This window comes from Doryrhamphus excisus, linkage group LG18 (genome assembly GCF_037039965.1).
Source record: "Doryrhamphus excisus strain RoL-2023G ecotype Guam linkage group LG18, RoL_Dexc_Guam_v1.1, whole genome shotgun sequence".
NCBI lineage: Eukaryota > Metazoa > Chordata > Actinopteri > Syngnathiformes > Syngnathidae > Doryrhamphus > Doryrhamphus excisus.
Window position 1 is genome coordinate 2,661,747 of NC_136374.1, and position 26,269 is coordinate 2,688,015.

At 29.6% G+C, this 26,269-nt stretch overlaps 1 protein-coding gene across 1 annotated transcript in view; it reads left to right on the forward strand.

Moving 5' to 3' along the window:
• Positions 1-23,662, forward strand: part of dstyk (dual serine/threonine and tyrosine protein kinase) — a 42,109-nt gene extending 18,447 nt beyond the window's left edge. The window contains exons 3-14 of the mRNA XM_058054189.2: positions 968-1,474; positions 1,582-1,777; positions 3,451-3,689; positions 3,763-3,846; positions 3,914-4,090; positions 13,466-13,595; positions 13,675-13,831; positions 16,299-16,431; positions 16,500-16,613; positions 16,685-16,799; positions 16,869-17,003; positions 23,265-23,662. Coding sequence (XP_057910172.2) covers positions 968-1,474; positions 1,582-1,777; positions 3,451-3,689; positions 3,763-3,846; positions 3,914-4,090; positions 13,466-13,595; positions 13,675-13,831; positions 16,299-16,431; positions 16,500-16,613; positions 16,685-16,799; positions 16,869-17,003; positions 23,265-23,452 — 2,175 coding nt within the window. The 3' untranslated portion in view covers positions 23,453-23,662. The remainder of the gene's footprint in view (positions 1-967; positions 1,475-1,581; positions 1,778-3,450; positions 3,690-3,762; positions 3,847-3,913; positions 4,091-13,465; positions 13,596-13,674; positions 13,832-16,298; positions 16,432-16,499; positions 16,614-16,684; positions 16,800-16,868; positions 17,004-23,264) is intronic.
• Positions 23,663-26,269: the final 2,607 nt, after the last annotated feature.

Genomic DNA, 26,269 nt, shown 5'->3' on the forward strand with positions numbered 1-26,269 from the left:
CAATTTGACCCGTTTCAGTTTTTGTGTTCATGACCCTAGATGAGGAAAAGTGACAAAATTTCATGAAGAAAAAGAAAGGATAACCAGTACTTTGGTCAACACAAAAACTGAAACGGGTCAAATTGACACAAATTGACATACAAGGTTAACTAGCATGATTTAACAAATCATGCTAGCATGATTTAACAAATCATGCTAGTTAACCTTGTATTATGTTACGGGTCAATTTGACCCGTTTCAGTTTTTGTGTTAATGACCCTAGATGAGGAAAAGTCACAAAATTTCATGAAGAAAAAGAAAGGATAACCAGTACTTTGGCCAACACAAAAACTGAAACGGGTCAAATTGACCCGTAACATAATACAAGGGCTAGGAAAACTAGCATGATTTAATTGACCCGTAACATAATGCAAGGGTTAACTAGCATGATTTGTTAACTAGCATGACTTTTCCTCATCTAGGGTCATGAACACAAAAACTGAAACGGGTCAAATTGACCCGTAACATAATACAAGGTTAACTAGCATGATTTGTTAACTAGCATGATTTCTTAAATCATGCTAGCATGATTTGTTAAATCATGCTAGTTAACCTTGTATGTCAATTTGTGTCAATTTGACCCGTTTCAGTTTTTGTCAATTTGACCCGCAACATAATACAAGGGTTAACAAATCATGCTAGTTAACCTTGTATTATGTTACGGGTCAATTTGACCCGTTTCAGTTTTTGTGTCCATGACCCTAGATGAGGAAAAGTCACAAAATTTCATGAAGAAAAAGAAAGGATAACCAGTACTTTGGTCAACACAAAAACTGCAACGGGTCTAATTGACCCGTAACATAATACAAGGGTTAAAGATTTGTCTTAATTTCTCATAAAAAAAGTGCAGATAGCAAAGACACAATTGTGTATTGTAGTGGTCTGTGAGTTGCATCATGACAGGAAATCCGAATGTGTGTTTGGTCAGGAAGCAAAGGTCATGGTGGTGCCGTGTGCGAGCGTCCAACCCATAGAGGAGGCCCTGGAAGAGTTCACCCGCAACGTGATCCCAATCGTCCTGTACGCCACCAAGGAGGACTCCCTAAACACGGAGCAAGTGGCCGAGCTCTGGAAAGTCAAAGAGATGCTTTCCTATCCCATCTGTTTCATCCGTATCCCCGACGTCATTCCCACGGCTTCGCCGGAGCCCGGTCGCCGCGGAGAGAAGGAAAAAGAGCGTGAGAAGAGCCCACTCCATAAGCAGCTCCTGTCGCTCGGATTCCTGAGCGGCCCCGCGGGAAACTGCTCCTGCGGGGCTCCGACACAAATGCCCATCCCGGGTGCGAAGCCGCAGAGCATGCTGGGCGAGGCTTTTGAAAAACTCCACCGGCTCCTGGTGCCGTTTACGCGCCAGGTGCTTCAAAACCAGCAAGTGGAGGCCGCCAACTTGCTGAACGGACTCCACTGCCGATGCCTCGATCTTTTCATCAACCAGGTCGGAGAACTTTCTGCCGCCTCATCATGTGACCGTTTATTGCACGGCCTTCAAGCGAGACACAAACGCCGTTTGTTCTTTTCTCGTGCCTCTTTGTCCCTCTGCAGGCCTTTGACATGCAGAGGGACCTGCAGATAACCCCCCGCAGGCTGGAGTACACCCGTGAGAAAGAGGGGGAGCTGTTTACTTCCCTCATGGCCATCGCCAACCGCAAACAGGAGGAGATGAAGGAGATGATTGTGGAGACGCTCAGCAGCATGAAGGAGCAGCTTCTGGAGGACGCCGCCAACTTGGAGTTCACAGGTTAGTTGATATATTTGTGCCGTGTACCTTATTGACAATATATTTATAGATTTACCCCCATTTGCAGTGCATGGAATTGTTTATTTTTTGGAGCTGTGAAAGAGTCCCAATCAACTTCTAAAAAGGTCACAGCAAGGGGGTGTCTCTCCACCCCCGCCAACCTACTAAACCTGTGGTGCCTCCCAAAGCAAACACTCCTCTCTAATCTCTATTGACACATATTGACACATATTTGCCTTCCCATTTGCTTCTTAAATGTCAAAGACTTTTTATTTTTATTATATTATATTTTATTTTATTACGTTTTATTTTATTTTATTATGTTTTATTATATTTTATTTTATTTTATTTTATTATGTTATTTTATTATATGTTATTATATTTTATTTTAATATAATATAATATATTTTATATTATTTTGTATAATATTTTATTACATTTTATTACATTACATTTTATATTATATTTTATATTATATTATATTTTGTTATATTATATTTTGTTATATTATATTTTATTATATTATTATATTATATATTAATATAATTTATTTTATTTTGTATTTTATTTTATTTTTATTTTAATATAACAAAATATAATATAATTTATTTTGTATTATATTATATTATATATAATATTTTTTATTTTGTATTATATTATATTATATTACTGATCTTATTATTATAATATATTACATTACATTTTATATTATATTTTATTTTATTATATTTTATTTTAATATAATACAATATATTTTATTTTATTTTGTATTATATTATTACATTTTATTACATTACATTTTGTTTTATATTATATTAGATTTTGTTATATTTTATTTTATTATTTTATTAAATTATTACATTATATTTTAATATAATATAATTTATTTTATTTTGTATTATATTATATTATTATATTTTATTACAGTTTATTACATTACATTTTATATTATATTATATTTTATTTTAATATAATATATTATATTTTTATTATAATATAATATAATTTATTATGTATTATATTTTATATTATATATAATATTTTTTATTTATTTTGTATTATATTATATTATATTTTAATATAATATAATTATTTTGTATTATATTATATTTTATTATATTATTATATTTTAATATAATATAATTTATTTTATTTTGTATTATATTATATTACATTATTATATTTTATATGATATTATATATTATATTATATATAATGTTATTTTTTGTATTATATTATATTATTGATATTATTATTATATTATATTTTATGACATTTTATTACATTACATTTTATTTATTTATTTAATTTTATTTTATTTAATTACATTACCACTCGACCGCGTGCCGCCCCAATGTTGGGCATGTCACTTATAGTTACTAGTTACTTCTCCAAAAAAGTAACTGAGTTACTCCACTACTAAAGTAACTTGTTACCAGTAAAGGTAACTATTGAGTTGTTCACACAAGACATAATGTACATTTTTACTTTTAAAGAAGGTTAAAGTAGTATTTAGTATGCAGTAAGAGTTATTAGTTAGATGACCCGATACTGATAGTAATGTTTTATTTAAAGGCCGTTATTCCCACCACTGGTCTCAACCCGACACATTGTCATTTCGAAGTGTGACGCCAGCTAAGTAGGATGCTAACTTGAAGCTCCTTTGAGCGCAGACGTCATCGTAACCACCAATGGCGATCCGGTGACATCGAAGGAGATCAAGTCATGCATCCACCAGATCCAGGAGCTGATTGTGGTGCGTCTGAATCAGGCCGTGGCCAACAAACTCATCAGCTCCGTGGACTACTTGAGGGAGAGTTTTGTGGGCACGCTGGAGCGATGTCTCAGCAGTCTGGAGAAGTCGCACATCGAGTCGTCGGCGCACAACATCACCTCCAATCACCTCAAGCAGGTGGGCGCACCTTTTTTCCCGGCAGAAGCTGGTCCTAACTTAAAATATATCCGTTCATGTTTGCTTCCTGCAGCTGCTCAACGCCGCCTATCACGTGGAAGTCACCTTCCATTCCGGATCGTCCGTGACGCGACTCGTCTGGGAGCAGATCAAGCAGGTAAAAGCGGCTTCTCGTCCGCCCGCCGAAATTTGGCTCAGCTATAATGGTGCGCCATCCCCTCCAGATCATACACAGGATAACCTTCGTCAACCCGCCCGCCATCACACCCGAGTGGAAGCGCAAAGTGGCTCAGGACGCCATCGAAAGTCTCAGCGCCGCCAAACTGGCCCGAAGCATCTGCTCCCAGTTCAGAACCCGTCTCAACAGTTCCCACGAGGCCTTTGCGGCATCGCTACGCCAGGTGAGCGGCACTTTTATTTTTTTACTCACTTTTACTTTTTTTTTTTTTTTTACTTAATGACTTCATTCACAAACCTAAATTATCATTTATTATGGTAACATTCTGACAAAACATGAAAATAATTAATACATGAATCATTTTAGAAGCGTAATGTCACAAATATCAGACTTCAATCTTTAAATTACAAGCATTTTATGATAAGAAAAAAGTTGTACAAAATTTTTATAACTTTTTTTTATTTCTCAAGAAAAATAAGAAAAATAATTAATTTTACAAGCATAATGTCAAAAACATTTTATAATAAATAAGAAAAAAATTAGGATACAACTTTTTTCTTATTTTAAAGTCGTAATTAATTTTACAAGCATAATGTCAAAATAGACTAAAATCATTTTATAATAAATAAGAAAAAAGTTAAGTTACAACTTTTTTTTTCTTATAAAAAAATGTTCATTTCTCAAGAAAAGTTGTAATATTACCACAAAAAGTCATAATTAATTTTACAAGCGTAATGTCAAAAATAGGAGACTAAAACCATTTTATAATAAATAAGAAAAAAGTTAAGTTAGAACTTTTTTCTTATTTTCTTATAAAAAAAATTAATTTCTCAAGAAAAGTTGTAATATTACAACAAAAAGTTATTATTAATTTTACAAGCATAATGTCAAAAATAGGAGACTAAAATCATTTTATAATAAATAAGAAAAAAGTTAAGTTACAACTTTTTTCTTATTTTCTTATAAAAAATTAATTTCTCAAGAAAAGTTGTAATATTACAACAAAAGGTCATAATTAATTTTACAAGCATAATGTAAAAAATAGGAGACTCAAATCATTTTATAATAAATAAGAAAAAAGTTAATTTACAACTTTTTTCTTATTTTCTTATAAAAAATGTTTAATTTCTCAAGAAAAGTTGTAATATTACAACAAAAAGTCATAATTAATTTTACAAGCATCATGTCAAAAATAGGAGACTCAAATCATTTTATAATAAATAAGAAAGAAAGAAAAAAGTTAAGTTACAACTTTTTCTTATTTTCTTATAAAAAATGTTCATTTCTCAAGAAAAGTTGTAATATTACAACAAAAAGTCATAATTAATTTTACAAGCATAATGTCAAAAATAGGAGACTAAAATCATTTTATAATAAATAAGAAAAAAGTTAAGTTACAACTTTTGTCTTATTTTCTTATAAAAAAATGTTTAATTTCTCAAGAAAAGTTGTAATATTACAACAAAAAGTCATAATTAATTTTACAAGCATAATGTCAAAAATAGGAGACTAAAATCATTTTATAATAAATAAGAAAAAAGTTAATTTACAACTTTTTTCTTTTCTTCTAAAAAAATTTCATTTCTCAAGAAAAGTTGTAATATTACAACAAAAAGTCATAATTAATTTTACAAGTATAATGTCAAAAATAGGAGACTCAAATCATTTTATAATAAATAAGAAAAAAGTTAAGTTACAACTTTTTTCTTATTTTCTTATAAAAAAAATCATTTCTCAAGAAAAGTTGTAATATTACAACAAAAAGTTATTATTAATTTTACAAGCATAATGTCAAAAATAGGAGACTAAAATCATTTTATAATAAATAAGAAAAAAGTTAAGTTACAACTTTTTTCTTATTTTCTTATAAAAAAATTAATTTCTCAAGAAAAGTTGTAATATTACAACAAAAGGTCATAATTAATTTTACAAGCATAATGTCAAAAATAGGAGACTAAAATCATTTTATAATAAATAAGAAAAAAGTTAAGTTACAACTTTTGTCTTATTTTCTTATAAAAAAATGTTTAATTTCTCAAGAAAAGTTGTAATATTACAACAAAAAGTCATAATTAATTTTACAAGCATAATGTCAAAAATAGGAGACTAAAATCATTTTATAATAAATAAGAAAAAAGTTAAGTTACAACTTTTTTCTTATTTTCTTATAAAAAATGTTTAATTTCTCAAGAAAAGTTGAAATATTACAACAAAAAGTCATAATTAATTTTACAAGCATCATGTCAAAAATAGGAGACTCAAATAATTTTATAATAAATAAGAAAGAAAGAAAAAAGTTAAGTTACAACTTTTTCTTATTTTCTTATAAAAAAATGTTCATTTCTCAAGAAAAGTTGTAATATTACAACAAAAAGTCATAATTAATTTTACAAGCATAATGTCAAAAATAGGAGACTAAAATCATTTTATAATAAATAAGAAAAAAGTTAAGTTACAACTTTTTTCTTATTTTCTTATAAAAAAAATTTTAATTTCTCAAGAAAAGTTGTAATATTACAACAAAAAGTCATAATTAATTTTACAAGCATAATGTCAAAAATAGGAGACTAAAATCATTTTATAATAAATAAGAAAAAAGTTAAGTTACAACTTTTTTCTTATTTTCTTATAAAAAAATTAATTTCTCAAGAAAAGTTGTAATATTACAACAAAAGGTCATAATTAATTTTACAAGCATAATGTCAAAAATAGGAGACTAAAATCATTTTATAATAAATAAGAAAAAAGTTAAGTTACAACTTTTGTCTTATTTTCTTATAAAAAAATGTTTAATTTCTCAAGAAAAGTTGTAATATTACAACAAAAAGTCATAATTAATTTTACAAGCATAATGTCAAAAATAGGAGACTAAAATCATTTTATAATAAATAAGAAAAAAGTTAAGTTACAACTTTTTTCTTATTTTCTTATAAAAAATGTTTAATTTCTCAAGAAAAGTTGAAATATTACAACAAAAAGTCATAATTAATTTTACAAGCATCATGTCAAAAATAGGAGACTCAAATAATTTTATAATAAATAAGAAAGAAAGAAAAAAGTTAAGTTACAACTTTTTCTTATTTTCTTATAAAAAAATGTTCATTTCTCAAGAAAAGTTGTAATATTACAACAAAAAGTCATAATTAATTTTACAAGCATAATGTCAAAAATAGGAGACTAAAATCATTTTATAATAAATAAGAAAAAAGTTAAGTTACAACTTTTTTCTTATTTTCTTATAAAAAAAATTTTAATTTCTCAAGAAAAGTTGTAATATTACAACAAAAAGTCATAATTAATTTTACAAGCATAATGTCAAAAATAGGAGACTAAAATCATTTTATAATAAATAAGAAAAAAGTTAAGTTACAACTTTTTTCTTATTTTCTTATAAAAAAATTAATTTCTCAAGAAAAGTTGTAATATTACAACAAAAGGTCATAATTAATTTTACAAGCATAATGTCAAAAATAGGAGACTAAAATCATTTTATAATAAATAAGAAAAAAGTTAAGTTACAACTTTTGTCTTATTTTCTTATAAAAAAATGTTTAATTTCTCAAGAAAAGTTGTAATATTACAACAAAAAGTCATAATTAATTTTACAAGCATAATGTCAAAAATAGGAGACTCAAATCATTTTATAATAAATAAGAAAAAAGTTAAGTTACAACTTTTTTCTTATTTTCTTATAAAAAATGTTTAATTTCTCAAGAAAAGTTGAAATATTACAACAAAAAGTCATAATTAATTTTACAAGCATCATGTCAAAAATAGGAGACTCAAATCATTTTATAATAAATAAGAAAAAAGTTAAGTTACAACTTTTGTCTTATTTTCTTATAAAAAAATGTTTAATTTCTCAAGAAAAGTTGTAATATTACAACAAAAGGTCATAATTAATTTTACAAGCATAATGTAAAAAATAGGAGACTCAAATCATTTTATAATAAATAAGAAAAAAGTTAAGTTACAACTTTTTTCTTATTTTCTTATAAAAAATGTTTAATTTCTCAAGAAAAGTTGAAATATTACAACAAAAAGTCATAATTAATTTTACAAGCATCATGTCAAAAATAGGAGACTCAAATCATTTTATAATAAATAAGAAAGAAAGAAAAAAGTTAAGTTACAACTTTTTCTTATTTTCTTATAAAAAAATGTTCATTTCTCAAGAAAAGTTGTAATATTACAACAAAAAGTCATAATTAATTTTACAAGCATAATGTCAAAAATAGGAGACTAAAATCATTTTATAATAAATAAGAAAAAAGTTAAGTTACAACTTTTTTCTTATTTTCTTATAAAAAAAATTTTAATTTCTCAAGAAAAGTTGTAATATTACAACAAAAAGTCATAATTAATTTTACAAGCATAATGTCAAAAATAGGAGACTAAAATCATTTTATAATAAATAAGAAAAAAGTTAAGTTACAACTTTTTTATTTTCTTCTAAAAAAAAAATTTCATTTCCTAAGAAAAGTTGTAATATTGCAACAAAAAGTCATAATTAATTTTACAAGCATAAAGGCAAAAATAGGAGACTAAATTACAATAATAAATTCCTAATTGTACAAGAAAAAAATAATTTAGATAAGATAAACTAAATTAAAGTCAAAATATTACGGGCACAATAACCAAGTAGTAAAAATAAAAAAAATTGTAAAATTGTGATTCTTGTAAAAATGTATAATTCTATGAAAATAAACGCTAAATATTCTAGAAATAAAGTCATAACAATGTGAAGAAGGAAGAAGTTAGAATAGTTGGAGAAAACAAAACAACAGCAGGAAAATGATGTAATTTTACAAGAATAAAGTCAGAATATTAAGAGAAGAAATTAGTATTTTAGTGAGAAAAAAGTCAATTTTACAAGAATAAACTCTTAATATTAATAAGAAACAAATAATAATAAGAATAAATTATACAAGAACAAAGTTGAACTCATGGAAAAACATGAGAAATGGTGAAAATTTATGAAAAGTCAGAATGATAAGAGAAGAAATTTGTATAATAATGAGGAAAAAGTTTCAATTTTGGAAGAATAAACTTGTAGTATTATGAGGAATATAATATGAAAGTTTAAATATTATTATTATAATTATTTTAAGTTATAATGTAACTTAGGAAAATTAGCTTGAGGAAAAAGTTTTATTATAGGAATAAAGTCCAAATATTATAGAAATAAAGTTGTTATATTAAGAAAAACAAAACAATGAATAAAGTTGTGAGTCTTCTGAGAATAAATTCCATATATTATGGGAACAAAATCATAACAACATGAAGAAAATATACAAGAACAAAGTTGAAAACATTAGAAATTTAAAAGTAAAAGACTGTAATTTTTACGAGAAGCCAGAATAAGACAATAAAATCATATAATGAGAAAAAAGTAATAAACTTGTAATATCATAAACAAATATAATCATATCATTTTAGTAGCATCGAGTTAGAGTTGAAATAAAAAAAAAATGTGATTGTAATGGACCTTTTGGAAAATAAGTTTAGGGAAAAAGTTATTATATAAAATTTACAGAAAGTTGAAATATTTGGAAAATTCCAACAACAACAAAAACGGAGGGGAAACAAATACAAACACCAAAGTTGATACTATAATACTGTAATATTCTTGTTAGGATGTACTGTTTTTTCTTGCGTTATACCAGGGGTGGGCAAACTACGGCCCGGGGGCCACATTCGGCCCGCCAAGTGTTTGAATACGGCCCGCCCAATCTTTCCAAATTAGTATTAGAAATATTATGATTATTATAATTATTATAGTTGTGTTATATTAAAAAAAAAGTCTTTATTTGACAAGAAAAAAATATGATGTGAGCACGGTCTTCAAATACATAATTTTTTTAAAAATCGTAATATAGGAAACAAACAAAACAAAATACAGTTGTTGGGGACAAAGTTGTCATTATGGGAATAAAGAATAGTTGGAAATTTAGGGGAAAAAAACTGTAATTTTATGAGAATAAAGTCATACCAGGGGTGGGCAAACTATGGCCCGGGGGCCACATCCGGCCCGCCAAGTGTTTGAATACGGCCCGCCCAATCTTTCCAAATTAGTATTAGAAATATTATGATTATTATAATTATTATATTAATGCTAATTATTATATTAATTATATATAATATTATTGTTATATTTGCATATTTTACATAATAATAATATAATTATTATTATTTTAATTTTATTGTAATTATTATAATATTTTATTATTTTTCAAATATTTAAATATAAATATAAAATAATAAATAATAATAGCAGATTGCATGACAATTTTACAGATACAATAATACCAGGTGGACTGTTACGTGTAAAATATATAGTCTGCCCCCCCCTCCCCCCCGCGTTATACTGTATATAAACTGTATATAATGTCTTAGCATATCTACTGTACAAAATGTACAAAGTGGCCCTAGCTGCCCTCGTTGGAAACCCCCTGCACTAAATCTTCCAGACGTCTTGGAAGATGGTAGACCCTACGGCCCATCATCATCATCATCATCATCATCATCATCATCCTCCCTGTACATCAGTCAGCAGCTGTTCCGCACCACTCGTGGTTTGTCAGTCAGCCGCCCCTCCCCGCACGTCCGTCTCGCTTGCCTGAATCGATTATCCGATTGCGGCCCCTTTGCGTGTGGCATCGTCGACACATGATCGCGTGGCGAGAGACATGTGCGACGCACGAACCCACGGAGGGGGTGACCTGATGTGGCGTGGAGGATAGAAAGTAGCTGAGGTCTGGTAGCACGGAGGTGTTGGAAATCACAGTGGAGCGCAGATGAGCTACTTAGCCAAGCGCTAATTAGCGATGTGGCTAAGTAGCTATGTCCCCATGCACATTTTTTTTTCCCCATCCAATTTGGTACCCATTTTTTTATTTTTAATTAATAAGCTTTTGTTAAAACGAGGGCTGAAAGAAAAAGTAAAATAAAAGTAAAATACATCCAAATATATCATCCATACAGCCGTCTTTGCATTGGGGAACGATGCATTGGTGCGTTCAATGACCGTGGAAAAAGCATTAAACTGTGGAAACAATTTGAGTATTGTAATAAAATTATATTTACTGTAATTATAATTTCTATGTATTTCAATGCGTTTTAAAAGAAATGAAATAATATTAGGTTTGCAATTTGGATGAAATGTTTTATGATTATTGTTTTAGGTATTTTCATTTGTACATTGGGATGTCTGATCTTGGCTTTTATTGGCCCCATATTTCTTTCCAATAGCTATCATTTTATGAGAAAAGTCAAAATATGAGGGAAAAAATGTAACGTGAAAAAACGAAGAATTATGGGAAATAAAGTCATAATTATGAGAAGGAAAATTCATAACAGGAAAAGCTGAAATATCTGGGGAAAAAAACAGCAACTGAAAGGACAAAAAAAGCTGTAATTTTACGATAAAGTCAAAATATGAAGAGAAAAAAGTGAAAAAAAATGAAACATTAGAAAGAAAAAAAATATTTTTTTAATTGTAATATAATAAAAACAAATTGTGTGTGTGTATAATATAATATAATATTGGAATAATGTCATAATTACAAGATGAAAAAATGAAAAAAAATGAAAAAAAACAGTAGAAATGAAACAAAAGTGTAATTTTACAAGAAACGTCAAAATATTATGAGAAGAAAGTTGTGTTCTATAAAAAAAAGTCTCAATTTGACAAGAAAAAAATATGATGTGAGCACGGCCTTCAAATACATAATTTTTTAAAAACTCATAATATAGGAAACAAACAAAACAAAATACAGTTGTTGGGGACAAAGTTGTCATTATGGGAATAAAGTCCAAATATTACAGGAATGAAGCCATAATTATGAGAAGAAAGTGAAAATAGTTGGAAATTTAGGGGAAAAAAACTGTAATTTTATGAGAATAAAGTCAAAATATGAAGAAGAAAAAAAGTCATTGAAGTAGAAAAAGAAAATAAACGGTAATATTATGAGGAAAATAATGTGATTTTAGTAGCATAAATTTTAAAATATTGAAAAAATAATTTTGAAAAACAAAAAAAATTGTCGTAGTTATGACAATATGACAAACAAAAATTCAATAAAATTATAATTTGAAAATGAGGCTGGGGAAATGTTATTATATTTTGGGAATAAAGTCAAAATATGATGTTTTTAAAATATTTGGAAATTTAAAACAAAAAAAAGCAAAAATTGGGAAATTTCGAGCGACGTTCATGCTAATTTGCATATGCTATTTTCACTTGTATGACAAAGCTAGGAGTGGATGTTAAATTTTTTTTTTCAAAATATGATGTTTTTAAAATATTTGGAAAATTAAAACAAAACAAAAAAAAGCAAAAATTGGGAAAGTCCAAGCGACGTTCATGCTAATTTTCATATGTTATTTTCACTTGTATGACAAAGCTAGGAGGAAACATAGTGGATGTTCTATTTTTTTTTCAAAATATGATATTTTTAAAATATTTGGAAAATTAAACAAAACAAAAAAAAAGCAAAAATTGGGAAATTTCGAGCGACGTTCATGCTAATTTTCATATGCTATTTTCACTTGTATGACAAAGCTAGGAGGAAACATCGTGGATGTTCAATTTTTTTTCCAAAATATGATATTTTTAAAATATTTGGAAAATTAAACAAAACAAAAAAACGCAAAAATTGGGAAATTTCAAGCGATGTTCATGCTAATTTGCATATGCTATTTTCACTTGTATGACAAAGCTAGAAGGAAACATAGTGGATGTTCTATTTTTTCCCGAAATTTGATGTTTTTAAAATATTTTTTAAATATTTGGAAAATTAAATAAAACCAAAAAAAAGCAAAAAATTGGGAAAATAGGCTTTTTACTAACAAACATTTGAAACCACTATCATAAATAAACATTATTACTTTATTAAAAGCATGTTTGGCTCACATTTTGTATTTGCTGAACGTTTGTGGGCGAGTTTAAGAGCTAAGATGCTAATAATAAAAATAAGAAAAATAGTCATACAAAAAAATGCTTGCTGACTGTATTGTTTGAAATAATATCCCAAAGTTCCCAAATTCATATCCTTTTACATGAAATTTAATGTAAAACGTAAACGTCAGCGTGTCCTCGGTGTGCCTCAGGGCCTCGTCCCTACTGCACATGCCCAGAACACCTCACCAGGGAGTCGTTCAGGTGTCATCGGGACCTCCGCCACATGTTAGAAGGAGTCTGGGCGACCTGGTCTTCATCTGACGTCCATCGAAGGACGGTCAGGGTCGGGTCTTTGGAGCGCTGCTGTGAGCGGCCGTGTGAACTCGTCCCCACGGCCGCTCTCATGCCAGCTTTTGAGGTTTCCACCACAAGACTGATGGGAACCTGCGGGGGGGGGTGTGGATTTATGGTCATCTGCTCGGGTGGAACATCCATCACAGGCTTAGTTTGCGTTGGCCCGGGATGAAATCTACATTTATTAGTTTGATAAACGACTGCGACGTCAGCGAGGTCGAAGCTACTCGCCAAGAAAGGGACTCCGGTGGCCCTTGACGACCGTTTCTATGGCGATGACCATCATTTAAAAGTTGATGAATTCAAGTCCCGTATGCTAACCGTGAGGCCGGCTGTGTGCAGCTGGAGGAAGGCCACACGGGGCGGCTGGAGCGCACCGAGGACCTGTGGCTGCGCGTGAGGAAGGACCACGCCCCCCGACTGGCCCGCCTCTCCCTGGAGAGCCGCTCCCTCCGAGACGTCCTGCTGCATGGTGAGTCCGTGTTATCCGTGTTTAGGACCCGAGGATCCGGCTTGGGAACGGCGACGGATGGTTGTGTGTTGTTCGACAGGCAAACCCAAAATGGGCCGGGAGTTGGGGCGGGGCCAGTATGGGGTCGTGTACTTGTGCGACAGCTGGGGGGGTCACTACCCGTGCGCCCTGAAGTCTGTGGTGCCGCCCGACGATAAACACTGGAATGACCTGGCGTTGGAGTTTCACTACACCAGGTGAGTCACGGATGTTGGAAACCCCATAATACATATAATTAATACATCATTTTGCTATGATTTAATATAATGCTATTATTAAAACTGTCATTTAATTTAAAAAATAATAAAAAAAAATCAGTACAACTAATAAATATTTCTAATTTTTTTTAACAATTTCAGGAAATATTTAATATTTAAATATTTGAATAATAAATATTTAATTGTATTTTCATTTGAATATAAAAACATTTTACACCCTGTAATTAGTACATAATTTCACAATGATTTAGAATTAAAAATTAGATTTAATAATAATAATTTAATAAAAAAATTAACACATTTAATAAATTTAATTTAAAAAAATGAAAAAAAACAGTAGAAATGAAACAAAAGTGTAATTTTACAAGAAACATCAAAATAAAGTTGTGTTCTATCAAAAAAAGTCTTAATTTGACAAGAAAAAAATATAAAAATACATTCTTTTAATTAAAACTGTCATTTAATTAAAAAAAATGAAAAAATCTCTAAACTAATAAATATCTAAAAATAATAAATATTTCTAATTTTTTTTAACAATTTCAGGAAATATTTAATATTTAAATAATAAATATTTAATTGTATTGTCATTTGAATATAAAAACATTTTACACCCTGTAATTAGTACATAATTTCACAATGATTTAGAATTAAAAATTAAATTTAATAATAATAATTTAATTAAAAAATTAACACATTTAACAAATTTAATTTAAAAAAAAATCCAAAAGAAAATAAAACTAATAAATATTTATGAAATAATAATAATAATAAGAAGAAGAAGAAAGTTGTGTTCTATCAAAAAAATGTCTTCAAATACATTATTTAAAAAAAAATGTAATATAAGAAACAAACAAAACAAAATACAGTTGTTGGGGACAAAGTTGTCATTATGGGAATAAAGTCCAAATATTACAGGAAGGAAGCCATAATTATGAGAAGAAAATGTATGAGAAGAAAGAATAAATAAAATAAAATAAATAAAAAATAAATATTTTTTTTCATAATTTCACTATGATTTAGTATCACAATAATACAAATTATTAGTTATATTTTAAAATATATCTTAACTAAAATATTTATTAAAAATTCTCATACATAATTTCACTATGATTTAGTATCACAATAATACAAATTATTAGTTATATTTTAAAATATATAACAACTAATAAATATTTATAAAAAAATCTCATACATAATTTCACTATGATTTAGTATCACAATAATACAAATTATTAGTTATATTTAAAATATAACAAAACACGACTATAGTCACATTTATACTCTTTTTATTTACAACATATTGCGCAACTGCAGGGTCTTGAGACACATGCTAACTCGCTAACTAGAGAGCTAGCGACCTAAACGGTAGCCTTCAAGTTATTTCCTTTCAACTTAAATAGCCAAAAACTTACCACTTCCACACGGATAGGGAGGATAACTATTAACAGTTATTTAACCTTTAACATGAACATGAATCAAACGTAATAATTTTTTCTGGGTACATGATACCATACAGCATCCATATCAAACTTGCGCGGGCCGCACTGGCATTAAAGTTTCATATCAAGGTGGGGGCCTCAAACTAGTGTCCTGCGGGCCACATTTGGCCCGTGGCCCGTGTGTTTGAGACCCCTGGTCTTGAGACACATGCTAACTCGCAAACTAGAGAGCAAGTGACCTAAACGGTAGCCTTCAAGTTATTTCCTTTCAACTTAAATGGCCAAAAACTTACCACTTCCACACGGATAGGGAGGATAACTATTAACAGTTATTTAACCTTTAACATGAACATGAATCAAACGTAATAATTTTTTCCGGGTACATGATACCATACAGCATCCAAATTAAACTTTCATATCAAGGCGGGGGCCTCAAACTAGTGTCCTGCGGGCCACATTTGGTCCGTGGGCCGTGTGTTTGAAACCCCTGGTCTTGAGACACATGCTAACTCGCAAACTAGAGAGCCAGCGACCTAAACGGTAGCCTTCAAGTTATTTCCTTTCAACTTAAATGGCCAAAAACTTACCACTTCCACACGGATAGGGAGGATAACTATTAACAGTTATTTAACCTTTAACATGAACATGAATCAAACGTAATAATTTTTTCTGGGTGCATGATACCATACAGCATCCATATCAAACTTTCATATCAAGGCGGGGGCCTAAGCTAGCGTCCTGTGGGCCACATTTGGCCCGCGGGCCGCGTGTTTGAGACCCCTGCCTTAAAAGTTGCTATAAAAAATGCATATTTTTTTAGAAAAAAAACATTAAAAGCAGATAAAATAAATAACGCTCACGTATCATAAAAGAGTGACTACACCAAAGCATCTTTGACAAGATGGCCGCAGAACGCTGGCGTCTTTTAGCATGCAGCCGCTCGAAATGTCGCCATGGCGAGGAATCCCAGAACCCTTGACAAGCGCCGGTTGACACTTTGTGCCCAGGACTTTGCCCAAGCACGAGCGTCTGGTGGACCTGCACGGCTCCGTCATCGACCACACGTACGGGGTAGGCTCCAGCGTGGCAGTGCTGCTCATCATGGAGCGTCTGCACCGGGACCTCTACACCGGCCTCAAGGTGACTTCTAACCGCATCCGTTCCACCCGGAATGCTTTGCTAAAGTTTGGAATTTTTTTCCACACCAGGCTGGTTTGTCCTTGCGGGAGAGGCTTCAGATCGCCTTGGATGTCGTGGAGGGAATCCGCTTCCTGCACAGTCAGGGTCTCCTGCACAGGGACATCAAGCTGAAGAATGTTCTGGTAAGTTCAGAAGTTCCGAGAAGGAGAACCACGCAAACGTACACAAAAACCTGCACGTGTGCGACTCGCAGCTGGACAAGCAAAACCGCGCAAAGATCACCGATCTGGGCTTCTGCAAACCGGAAGCCATGATGTCCGGGAGCATCGTGGGAACGCCTATTCACATGGCGCCCGAGCTGTTTACAGGTACGATCGCCGTCGCCGTCGCCGTCGCCGTGGAAGTCTCGCTAACGGCGCTCTGCAACCCCCATGCAGGAAAGTACGACAACTCCGTGGACGTTTACGCCTTCGGGATCCTCTTCTGGTACCTCTGCACCGGTTCCGTGAAGCTCCCAGAAGCCTTTGAGAAATGTTCCAGCAAGGACCAGCTGTGGAATAACGTCAAGAAAGGTAAGTGGAGTAGTCGTGTACGGCAACAGGTGGCACGAAAGCTGCCAGCACTGGGGAGCTGCGGTTCATTGAGGGCCACATTGGGATGTCTGATGTTGGCTTGTATTGGCCCCATGTTGGCCAATAGCTATCATTTTAGGACAAAAGTCAAAATATGAGGGAAAAAATGCAACATGAAAAAACTAAGAATTATGGGAAATAAAGTCATAATTATGAGAAGGAAAGTTATGAGAGGAAAAGCTGAAATATCAGCAGCAGAAAGGACAAAAAAAAGCTGTAATTTTACGACAAAGTCAAAATATGAAGAGAAAAAAGTCACAATGAAACATTAGAAAGATAAAATATATATTGTAATATAATAAAAACAAATTGTGTGTGTATAATATCATATATAATATGGGAATAATGTCATAATTACAAGATGAATATCAAATATATAATATATATAAGTTTTGTATAATAAACAAATTGTGTGTGTATAATTATAAAGTAATATAATATGGGAATAATGTCATAATTACAAGATGAATATATAATATATATAATTTTTTATAATAAACTAATTGTGTGTGGGTATAATATAATATAATATAATATGGGAATAATGTCATAATTACAAGATGAATATATAATATATATATTTTTTTATAATAAAAAACTAATTGTGTGTGGGTATAATATAATATAATATGGGAATAATGTCATAATTAAAAGATGAATATAACATATATAATATATATAATATTTTATAATAAAAACTAATTGTTTGTGTGTATAATATAATATAAAATAATATGGGAATAATGTCATAATTAAAAGATGAATATAACATATATAATATATATAATATTTTATAATAAAAACTAATTGTTTGTGTGTATAATATAATATAAAATAATATGGGAATAATGTCATAATTACAAGATGAATATAAAATATATAAAATATTAAATATATATAATATTTTATAATAAAAAACAAATTGTGTGTGTGTATAATATAATATAATATGGGAATAATGTCATAATTAAAAGATGAATATAAAATATATAATACAGTGAAGAAAATAAGTATTTGAACACCCTGCTATTTTGCTATTTCTCCCACTTAGAAATCATGGAGGGGTCTGAAATTTTCATCGTAGGTGCATGTCCACTGTGAGAGAGATAAACTAAAAAGAAAAATCCAGAAATCACAATGCATGATTTTTTAACAATTTATTTGTGTGATACAGCTGCAAATAAGTATTTGAACACCTGTGTATCATCTAGAATTCTGACCCTGAAAGACCTGTTAGTCTGCCCATTAGAAGTCCACCTGCACTCCATGTATCATCCTGAATCAGATGCACCTGTTTGAGGTCGTTAGCTGCATAAAGACACCTGTCCACCCCATACAATCAGTAAGACTTTAACTTGTAACATGGCGAAGACCAAAGAGCTGTCCAAAGACACCAGAGACAAAATTGTACACCTCCACAAGGCTGGAAAGGGCTACGGAGCAATTACCAAGCAGCTTGGTGAAAAAAGGTCCACTGTTGGAGCTATCATTAGAAAATGGAAGAAGCTAAACATGACGGTCAATCTCAATCGGAGTGGAGCCCCATGCAAGATATCACCTCGTGGGGTCTCAATGATTCTAAGAAAGGTGAGGAATCAGCCCAGAACTACACGACAGGACTTGGTCAATGACCTGAAAAGAGCTGGGACCACCGTTTCCAAGGTTACTGTAGGTAATACACTAAGACGTCATGATGTGAAATCATGCATGGCACGAAAGGTTCCCCTGCTTAAACCAGCACATGTCAAGGCCCGTCTTAAGTTTGCATATGACCATTTGGATGATACAGAGGAGTCATGGGAGAAAGTTTTATGGTCAGATGAGACCAAAATAGAACTTTTTGGTCATAATTCCAATAAGCGTGTTTGGAGGAAGAAGAATGAAGAGTACAATCCGAAGAACACCATCCCTACTGTGAAGCATGGGGGTGGTAGCATCATGCTTTGGGGGTGTTTTTCTGCACATGGGACAGGACGAGTGCACTGCATTAAAGAGAGGATGACTGGGGCCGTGTATTGTGAGATTTTGGGGAACAACCTCCTTCCCTCTGTCAGAGCATTGAAGATGGGTCGTGGCTGGGTCTTCCAACACGACAACGACCCGAAGCACACAGCCAGGAAAACCAAGGAGTGGCTCCGTAAGAAGCATATCAAGGTTCTAGCATGGCCCAGCCAGTCTCCAGACCTGAACCCAATCGAAAATCTTTGGAGGGAGCTCAAACTCCGTGTTTCTCAGCGACAGCCCAGAAACCTGACTGATCTAGAGAAGATCTGTGTGGAGGAGTGGGCCAAGATCCCTCCTGCAGTGTGTGCAAACCTGGTGAAAAACTACAGGAAACGTTTGACCTCTGTAATAGCAAACAAAGGCTACTGTACCAAATATTAACATTCATTTTCTCAGGTGTTCAAATACTTATTAGCAGCTGTATCACACAAATAAATTGTTAAAAAATCATGCATTGTGATTTCTGGATTTTTCTTTTTAGTTTATCTCTCTCACAGTGGACATGCACCTACGATGAAAATTTCAGACCCCTCCATGATTTCTAAGTGGGAGAAATAGCAAAATAGCAGGGTGTTCAAATACTTATTTTCTTCACTGTATATATAATATTTTATAATAAAAAACAAATTGTGTGTGTGTAATATAATATGGGAATAATGTCATAATTACAAGATGAATATAAAATATATAATAAATACGTATAATATTTTCTAATAAAAAACTAATTGTGTGTGGGTATAATATAATATAATATAATATAATATAATATAATATGGGAATAATGTCATAATTACAAGATGAATATATAATATATATAATTTTTATAATAAACTAATTGTGTGTGGGTATAATATAATATAATATAATATAATATAATATAATATAATATAATATAGGAATAATGTCATAATTACAAGATGAATATATAATATATATATATATTTTTATAATAAACTAATTGTGTGTGTGTATAATATAATATAATATAATATGGGAATAATGTCATAATTACAAGATGAATATAAAATATATAAAATATTAAATATATATAATATTTTATAATAAAAAACAAATTGTGTGTGTGTATAATATAATATAATATGGGAATAATGTCATAATTAAAAGATGAATATAAAATATATAATATATATAATATTTTATAATAAAAAACAAATTGTGTGTGTGTAATATAATATGGGAATAATGTCATAATTACAAGATGAATATAAAATATATAATAAATACGTATAATATTTTCTAATAAAAAACTAATTGTGTGTGGGTATAATATAATATAATATAATATAATATAATATAATATAATATGGGAATAATGTCATAATTACAAGATGAATATATAATATATATAATTTTTATAATAAACTAATTGTGTGTGGGTATAATATAATATAATATAATATAATATAATATAGGAATAATGTCATAATTACAAGATGAATATATAATATATATATATATTTTTATAATAAACTAATTGTGTGTGTGTATAATATAATATAATATAATATGGGAATAATGTCATAATTACAAGATGAATATATAATATATATACATTTTTATAATAAAAACTAATTGTGTGTGGGTATAATATAATATAATATAATATGGGAATAATGTCATAATTAAAAGATGAATATAAAATATATAATATATATAATATTTTATAATAAAAAACAAATTGTGTGTGTGTATAATATAATATAAAATAATATGGGAATAATGTCATAATTAAAAGATGAATATAAAATATATAATATATATAATATTTTATAATAAAAAACTAATTGTGTGTGTGTGTATAATATAATATAAAATAATATGGGAATAATGTCATAATTACAAGATGAATATAAAATATATAATATACGTATATGATATTTTATAATAAAAAACAAATTGTGTGTATATAATATAATATAATATAATATGGGAATAATGTCATAATTACAAGATGAACATTTCTAAATAATAAATGTGAAATTGTTGGAAAATGAAAAAAAACAGAAATGAAACAAAAATGTAATTTTACAAGAAACGTCAAAATATTATGAGAAGAAAGTTGTGTTCTATCAAAAAAAAAAGTCTTAATTTGACAAGAAAAAAATATAATGTGAGCACGGTCTTCATATACTTAAAAATCGTAATATAGGAAACAAACAAAACAAAATACAGTTGTTGGGGACAAAGTTGTCATTATGGGAATAAAGTCCAAATATTACAGGAATGAAGCCATAATTATGAGAAGAAAATGTATGAGAAGAAAGTGAAAATATTTGGAAATTTAGGGGGAAAAAACTGTAATTTTATGAGAATAAAGTCAAAATATGAAGAGAAAAAAAGTCATTGAAGTAGAAAAAGAAAATAAGCGGTAATATTATGAGGAAAATAATGTGATTTTAGTAGCATAAAGTTTGAAATATTCAAGAAAAAAACATTGTCGTAGTTATGACAATAATAATATATAATATAATATATAATGAATATAATAATAATAATCAAAAAAATTCAATAAAATTGTAATTTGAAAATTAGGCTTGGGAAATGTTATATTTTGTGAATAAAGTCAAAATATGATGTTTTTAAAATATTTGGAAAATTAAAACAAAACAAAAAAAAGCAAAAATTTTGACATTTCTAGTGTCGTTCATGCTAATTTGCATATGCTATTTTCACTTGTATGACAAAGATAGGAGGAAACAGTGGAGGTTCTATTTTTTTTTCCAAAATATGTTTTTAAAATATTTGGAAAATTAAAACAAAACAAAAAAAAGCAAAAATAAGGAAATTTCGAGCGACGTTTATGCTAATTTGCATATGCTATTTTCACTTGTATGACAAAGCTAGGAGGAAACATAGTGGATGTTCTAATTTTTTTTCATAATATGATGTTTTTAAAATATTTGGAAAAATTAAAACAAAACAAAAAAAAGCAAAAATAAGGAAATTTCGAGCGACGTTTATGCTAATTTGCATATGCTATTTTCACTTGTATGACAAAACTAGGAGGAAACAGTGGATGTTCTATTTTTTTTCTTCAAAATATGTTTTTAAAATATTTGGAAAATTAAAACAAAACAAAAAAATATAAATAATAATAAAATAAATAATAAAAAAATAATAAATAATCAAAAAAATTCAATAAAATTTTAATTTGAAAATTAGGCTGGGGAAATGTTATATTTTATGAATAAAGTCAAAATATGATGTTTTTAAAATATTTGGAAAATTAAAACAAAACAAAAAAAAGCAAAAGTATGGACATTTCGAGCGACGTTCATGCAAATTTGCATATGACAAAGATAGGAGGAAACAGTGGATGTTCTATTTTTTTTTCCAAAATATGTTTTTAAAATATTTGGAAAATTAAAACAAAACAAAAAAATATAAATAATAATAAAATAAATAATAAAAGAATAATAAATTATCAAAAAAAATTCAATAAAATTGTAATTTGAAAATTAAGCTGGGGAAATGTTATATTTTATGAATAAAGTCAAAATATGATGTTTTTAAAATATTTGGAAAATTAAAACAAAACAAAAAAAGCAAAAGTATGGACATTTCGAGCGACGTTCATGCAAATTTGCATATGACAAAGATAGGAGGAAACAGTGGATGTTCTATTTTTTTTTCCAAAATATGTTTTTAAAATATTTGGAAAATTGAAACAAAACAAAAAAATATAAATAATAATAAAATAAATAATAAAAGAATAATAAATTATCAAAAAAATTCAATAAAATTGTAATTTGAAAATTAGGCTGGGGAAATGTTATATTTTATGAATAAAGTCAAAATATGATGTTTTTAAAATATTTGGAAAATTAAAACAAAACAAAAAAAGCAAAAGTATGGACATTTTGAGCGACGTTCATGCTAATTTGCATATGCTATTTTCACTTGTATGACAAAGATAGGAGGAAACAGTGGATGTTCTAATTTTTTTTTCATAATATGATGTTTTTAAAATATTTGGAAAAATTAAAACAAAACAAAAAAAAGCAAAAATAAGGAAATTTCGAGCGACGTTCATGCTAATTTGCATATGCTATTTTCACTTGTATAACAAAGCTGTGAGGAAACATAGCAGATGTTCTATTTTTAAAAACGACATGATGACTCTAATTGGCGCCCACGTGGTCCGCCCCCCTCTCCGCCCTCCCCCTCCCCACCCAGGCGCCCGACCCGAGCGCTTGTCCACCTTCGACGAGGAGTGCTGGCAGCTGATGGAGGCCTGCTGGAACGGCGACCCCTCCCAGCGGCCCCTGCTGGGTATCGTGGAGCCCAGCCTGCAAAGCATCATGGTCCGTCTCTGCAGCTACGGCTCGCAGCGGAAAAACAGCGGGTTGGAGGACTCGAACTGAAAAGTATTTTTGTGCTATTTATGAAAGACGGGGCTCGGTCACAGGTTGATGTAATTTATAAAGAAATTTGGGGGGGGTCAAGAAGTGTTTTATTGTTGTTTTTGTTTGTATCACTCCTGTGTAGCTGACATGCTAATTGCCTCCCCTTCATACAAAACACGTTACTAGATGCAACTTTTTAATGTACTCCATTAGCAGTATTGTCAACAACAACAAAAAAAAAATCTCCATTTTAGATTGTATTTAATATCTGCATCTATTCAAACATCTTTTTTTTTTTTTTTAATAAAAGAATCTGTTACAGCAAATCACAAGACTCCACACTCAGACTTGCTGCTTTTTGTCTTTGGGTCTATTTGTTTTATTTTTATAGTTAGATTCATAAAATATGTGCTTTGGGTGCTGCGAACCCCACCTCGGGTTCAAAGGTCAAATTGCTCTGCAAATAAGTTGTTGTTTTTACAGGTTGGTGACCCTTTTTTTCTGTGAAATAATAATAAAATAAATACTGACTGTATTTAATATTTTTATGTCAAATATTCACAAACAATTGCATTTTTTTTACAGGAAAATTAGTGTTAAATTATACAATATGAATAAGAATATAATAATGATGATTAATATCGTTAGAACAAAATTAATATTGTCAGAACACTATAAAAGATGTCCTTCAGCGAGGCACAAAAGTTCCTTAAAAAATGTTTTTCAATTAAATAAAATGTAAAAATAAAAAAAATAAAAATCCCCATCTTTATCGATATATATCAATATATTTATGAAATAATTAGATCACATTTTTATTTTTGAAATTGTAATCAACTTGCACATAAAGCTCAGTGAACATTTCAATTAATTAAAAAAGCAAATTACATATTATAATCAGATTATTATTAATAAATGTAAACATCTTATAGCTATTTATAATTATACAATATGAATAAGTATATAATAATGATTAATATCGTCAGAACAAAATTAATATTGTCAGAACACTATAAAAGATGTTCTTCAGCGAGGCACAAAAGTTCCTTAAAAAAGGTTTTTCAATTAAATAAAATGTAAAAATTAAAAAAAAATAAAATCCCCATCTTTATCGATATATATCAATATATTTATGAAATAATTATATCACATTTTTATTTTTGAAATTGAAATTATACAATCAATAAAAAAAGCAAATTACATATAATCAGATTATTATTAATAAATGTAAACATCTTATAGCTAGGGTTAGGGTTAGGGTTTATAATTATTATTAAATATAAATATATATTTTTTAAATATTACATGTTCATTTTAAAGCTTGTTTCTTTCAAAAAAAAGTAATTATATTTATTTATCATTATTAAAATTATTTGTCAAACAATTTTTGTTTAAAATCCGTCAGTGAGGCGCCAAAGTCCCAAAAATATTTTTTTAATAAAATTTTTATTTTTTATTAAATAAAAAAAAATCCCAACTTCTATCACAATGCATATCAATAATATATCGATTGAATAAGCACTTATAAGAAATGTTTGTTTGTTCATTTTGAATATAATGTTCAGTGAAAAATAAGTGAAATTATTTTTTACATGTAACTATAAATAATCAATTATATAGTATTTTTATATATTATTATTCATTGGTTATTTGTCAGAACACTTTTTTAAAAAATGTCCCAAAATGGCTTTAAAAATGTTTAAAAATTGACTGTGTAGCTAACATGCTAACCTTTGTTATTGTTTTTTTATACTGAATGGAAAGTGTCAGGTCAAAGTTGAGATTTAGACACGTCAACAAAAATAGGAGGCGGAACCTTCGTGACATCAATCGAGGCCGGACCGGAATAAGTGGCGCACACCAGCACAGGTGGAGCAATGAAGCAAACAGCGGGCACCAGGCTGGAGGCTGGAGACTGGAGACCGGAGACTGGAGACTGGAGGCTGGAGACTGGAGACTGGAGACTGTTTAACAATGGTTTGTACGTCGCCCATACAAACACCAGAGAGGCAGCCGGTAAGACGCCAAACTGTTTCAATGTAAAGATTCCTGTGCTAACGATAGCTTAGCCACGGCGTCTCGTGCGTGGCTTGTTGACTGCTTTAACGCTCACGTGCGCTGACTGTTGTGTTTAAACGCTTGTTGGCATCGTGGTTAACTTGATTTAATGTGGTTGGAATTGTGTAAATTGTGTAAATAGTTAGCTTATATTGTTGCGTATGTATTTAAGTACGTTTATTTCACTTTGGTTTGGAAATGTGATTTGAAAGCTAACTGAATTGTATTTAATGCTAAGGGCAATTAAGAGAAAGCATGGCTGAGTTCGAATATTGTGCAAATTTTCCTTGTGTACAATCGCAGTTAAAATTAAGAAGTAATTCATGGTAAATACATTTAAGGTTAACAACTATGATAAATATCACAGTAAATTCTGAATGAATTAATTAATAAATTACAATGTTATTTATTATTATAACTAGTAATAATTTAAGAACACATTAATATATATAAATAAAAACAGCAATAAATATATGGAAAGTGGTGGAATTCATACCTGGTATTATATTAAAGCTTAATTTGCTTATTCTCTATTGCAGTAATTTGTGAGGCATGGATTTGTGACTTTGCACAGAATTTAAATGTTTCTTTTTTTTTTTTTGAAAGGTTTTTCACCTAATTTCAAGCACCCTAAATTGCAACTGAAAATAAAAGATGCAAAACAGGACAAGCCGCTTATTTATTGAGTGAATATGTTTCCTACACCTCTGGGTAAATTGGGGATTGTATGAAAACCAAAGGGAACTTGACAGAAAGTGATGGTGGAGATTCCCAAAG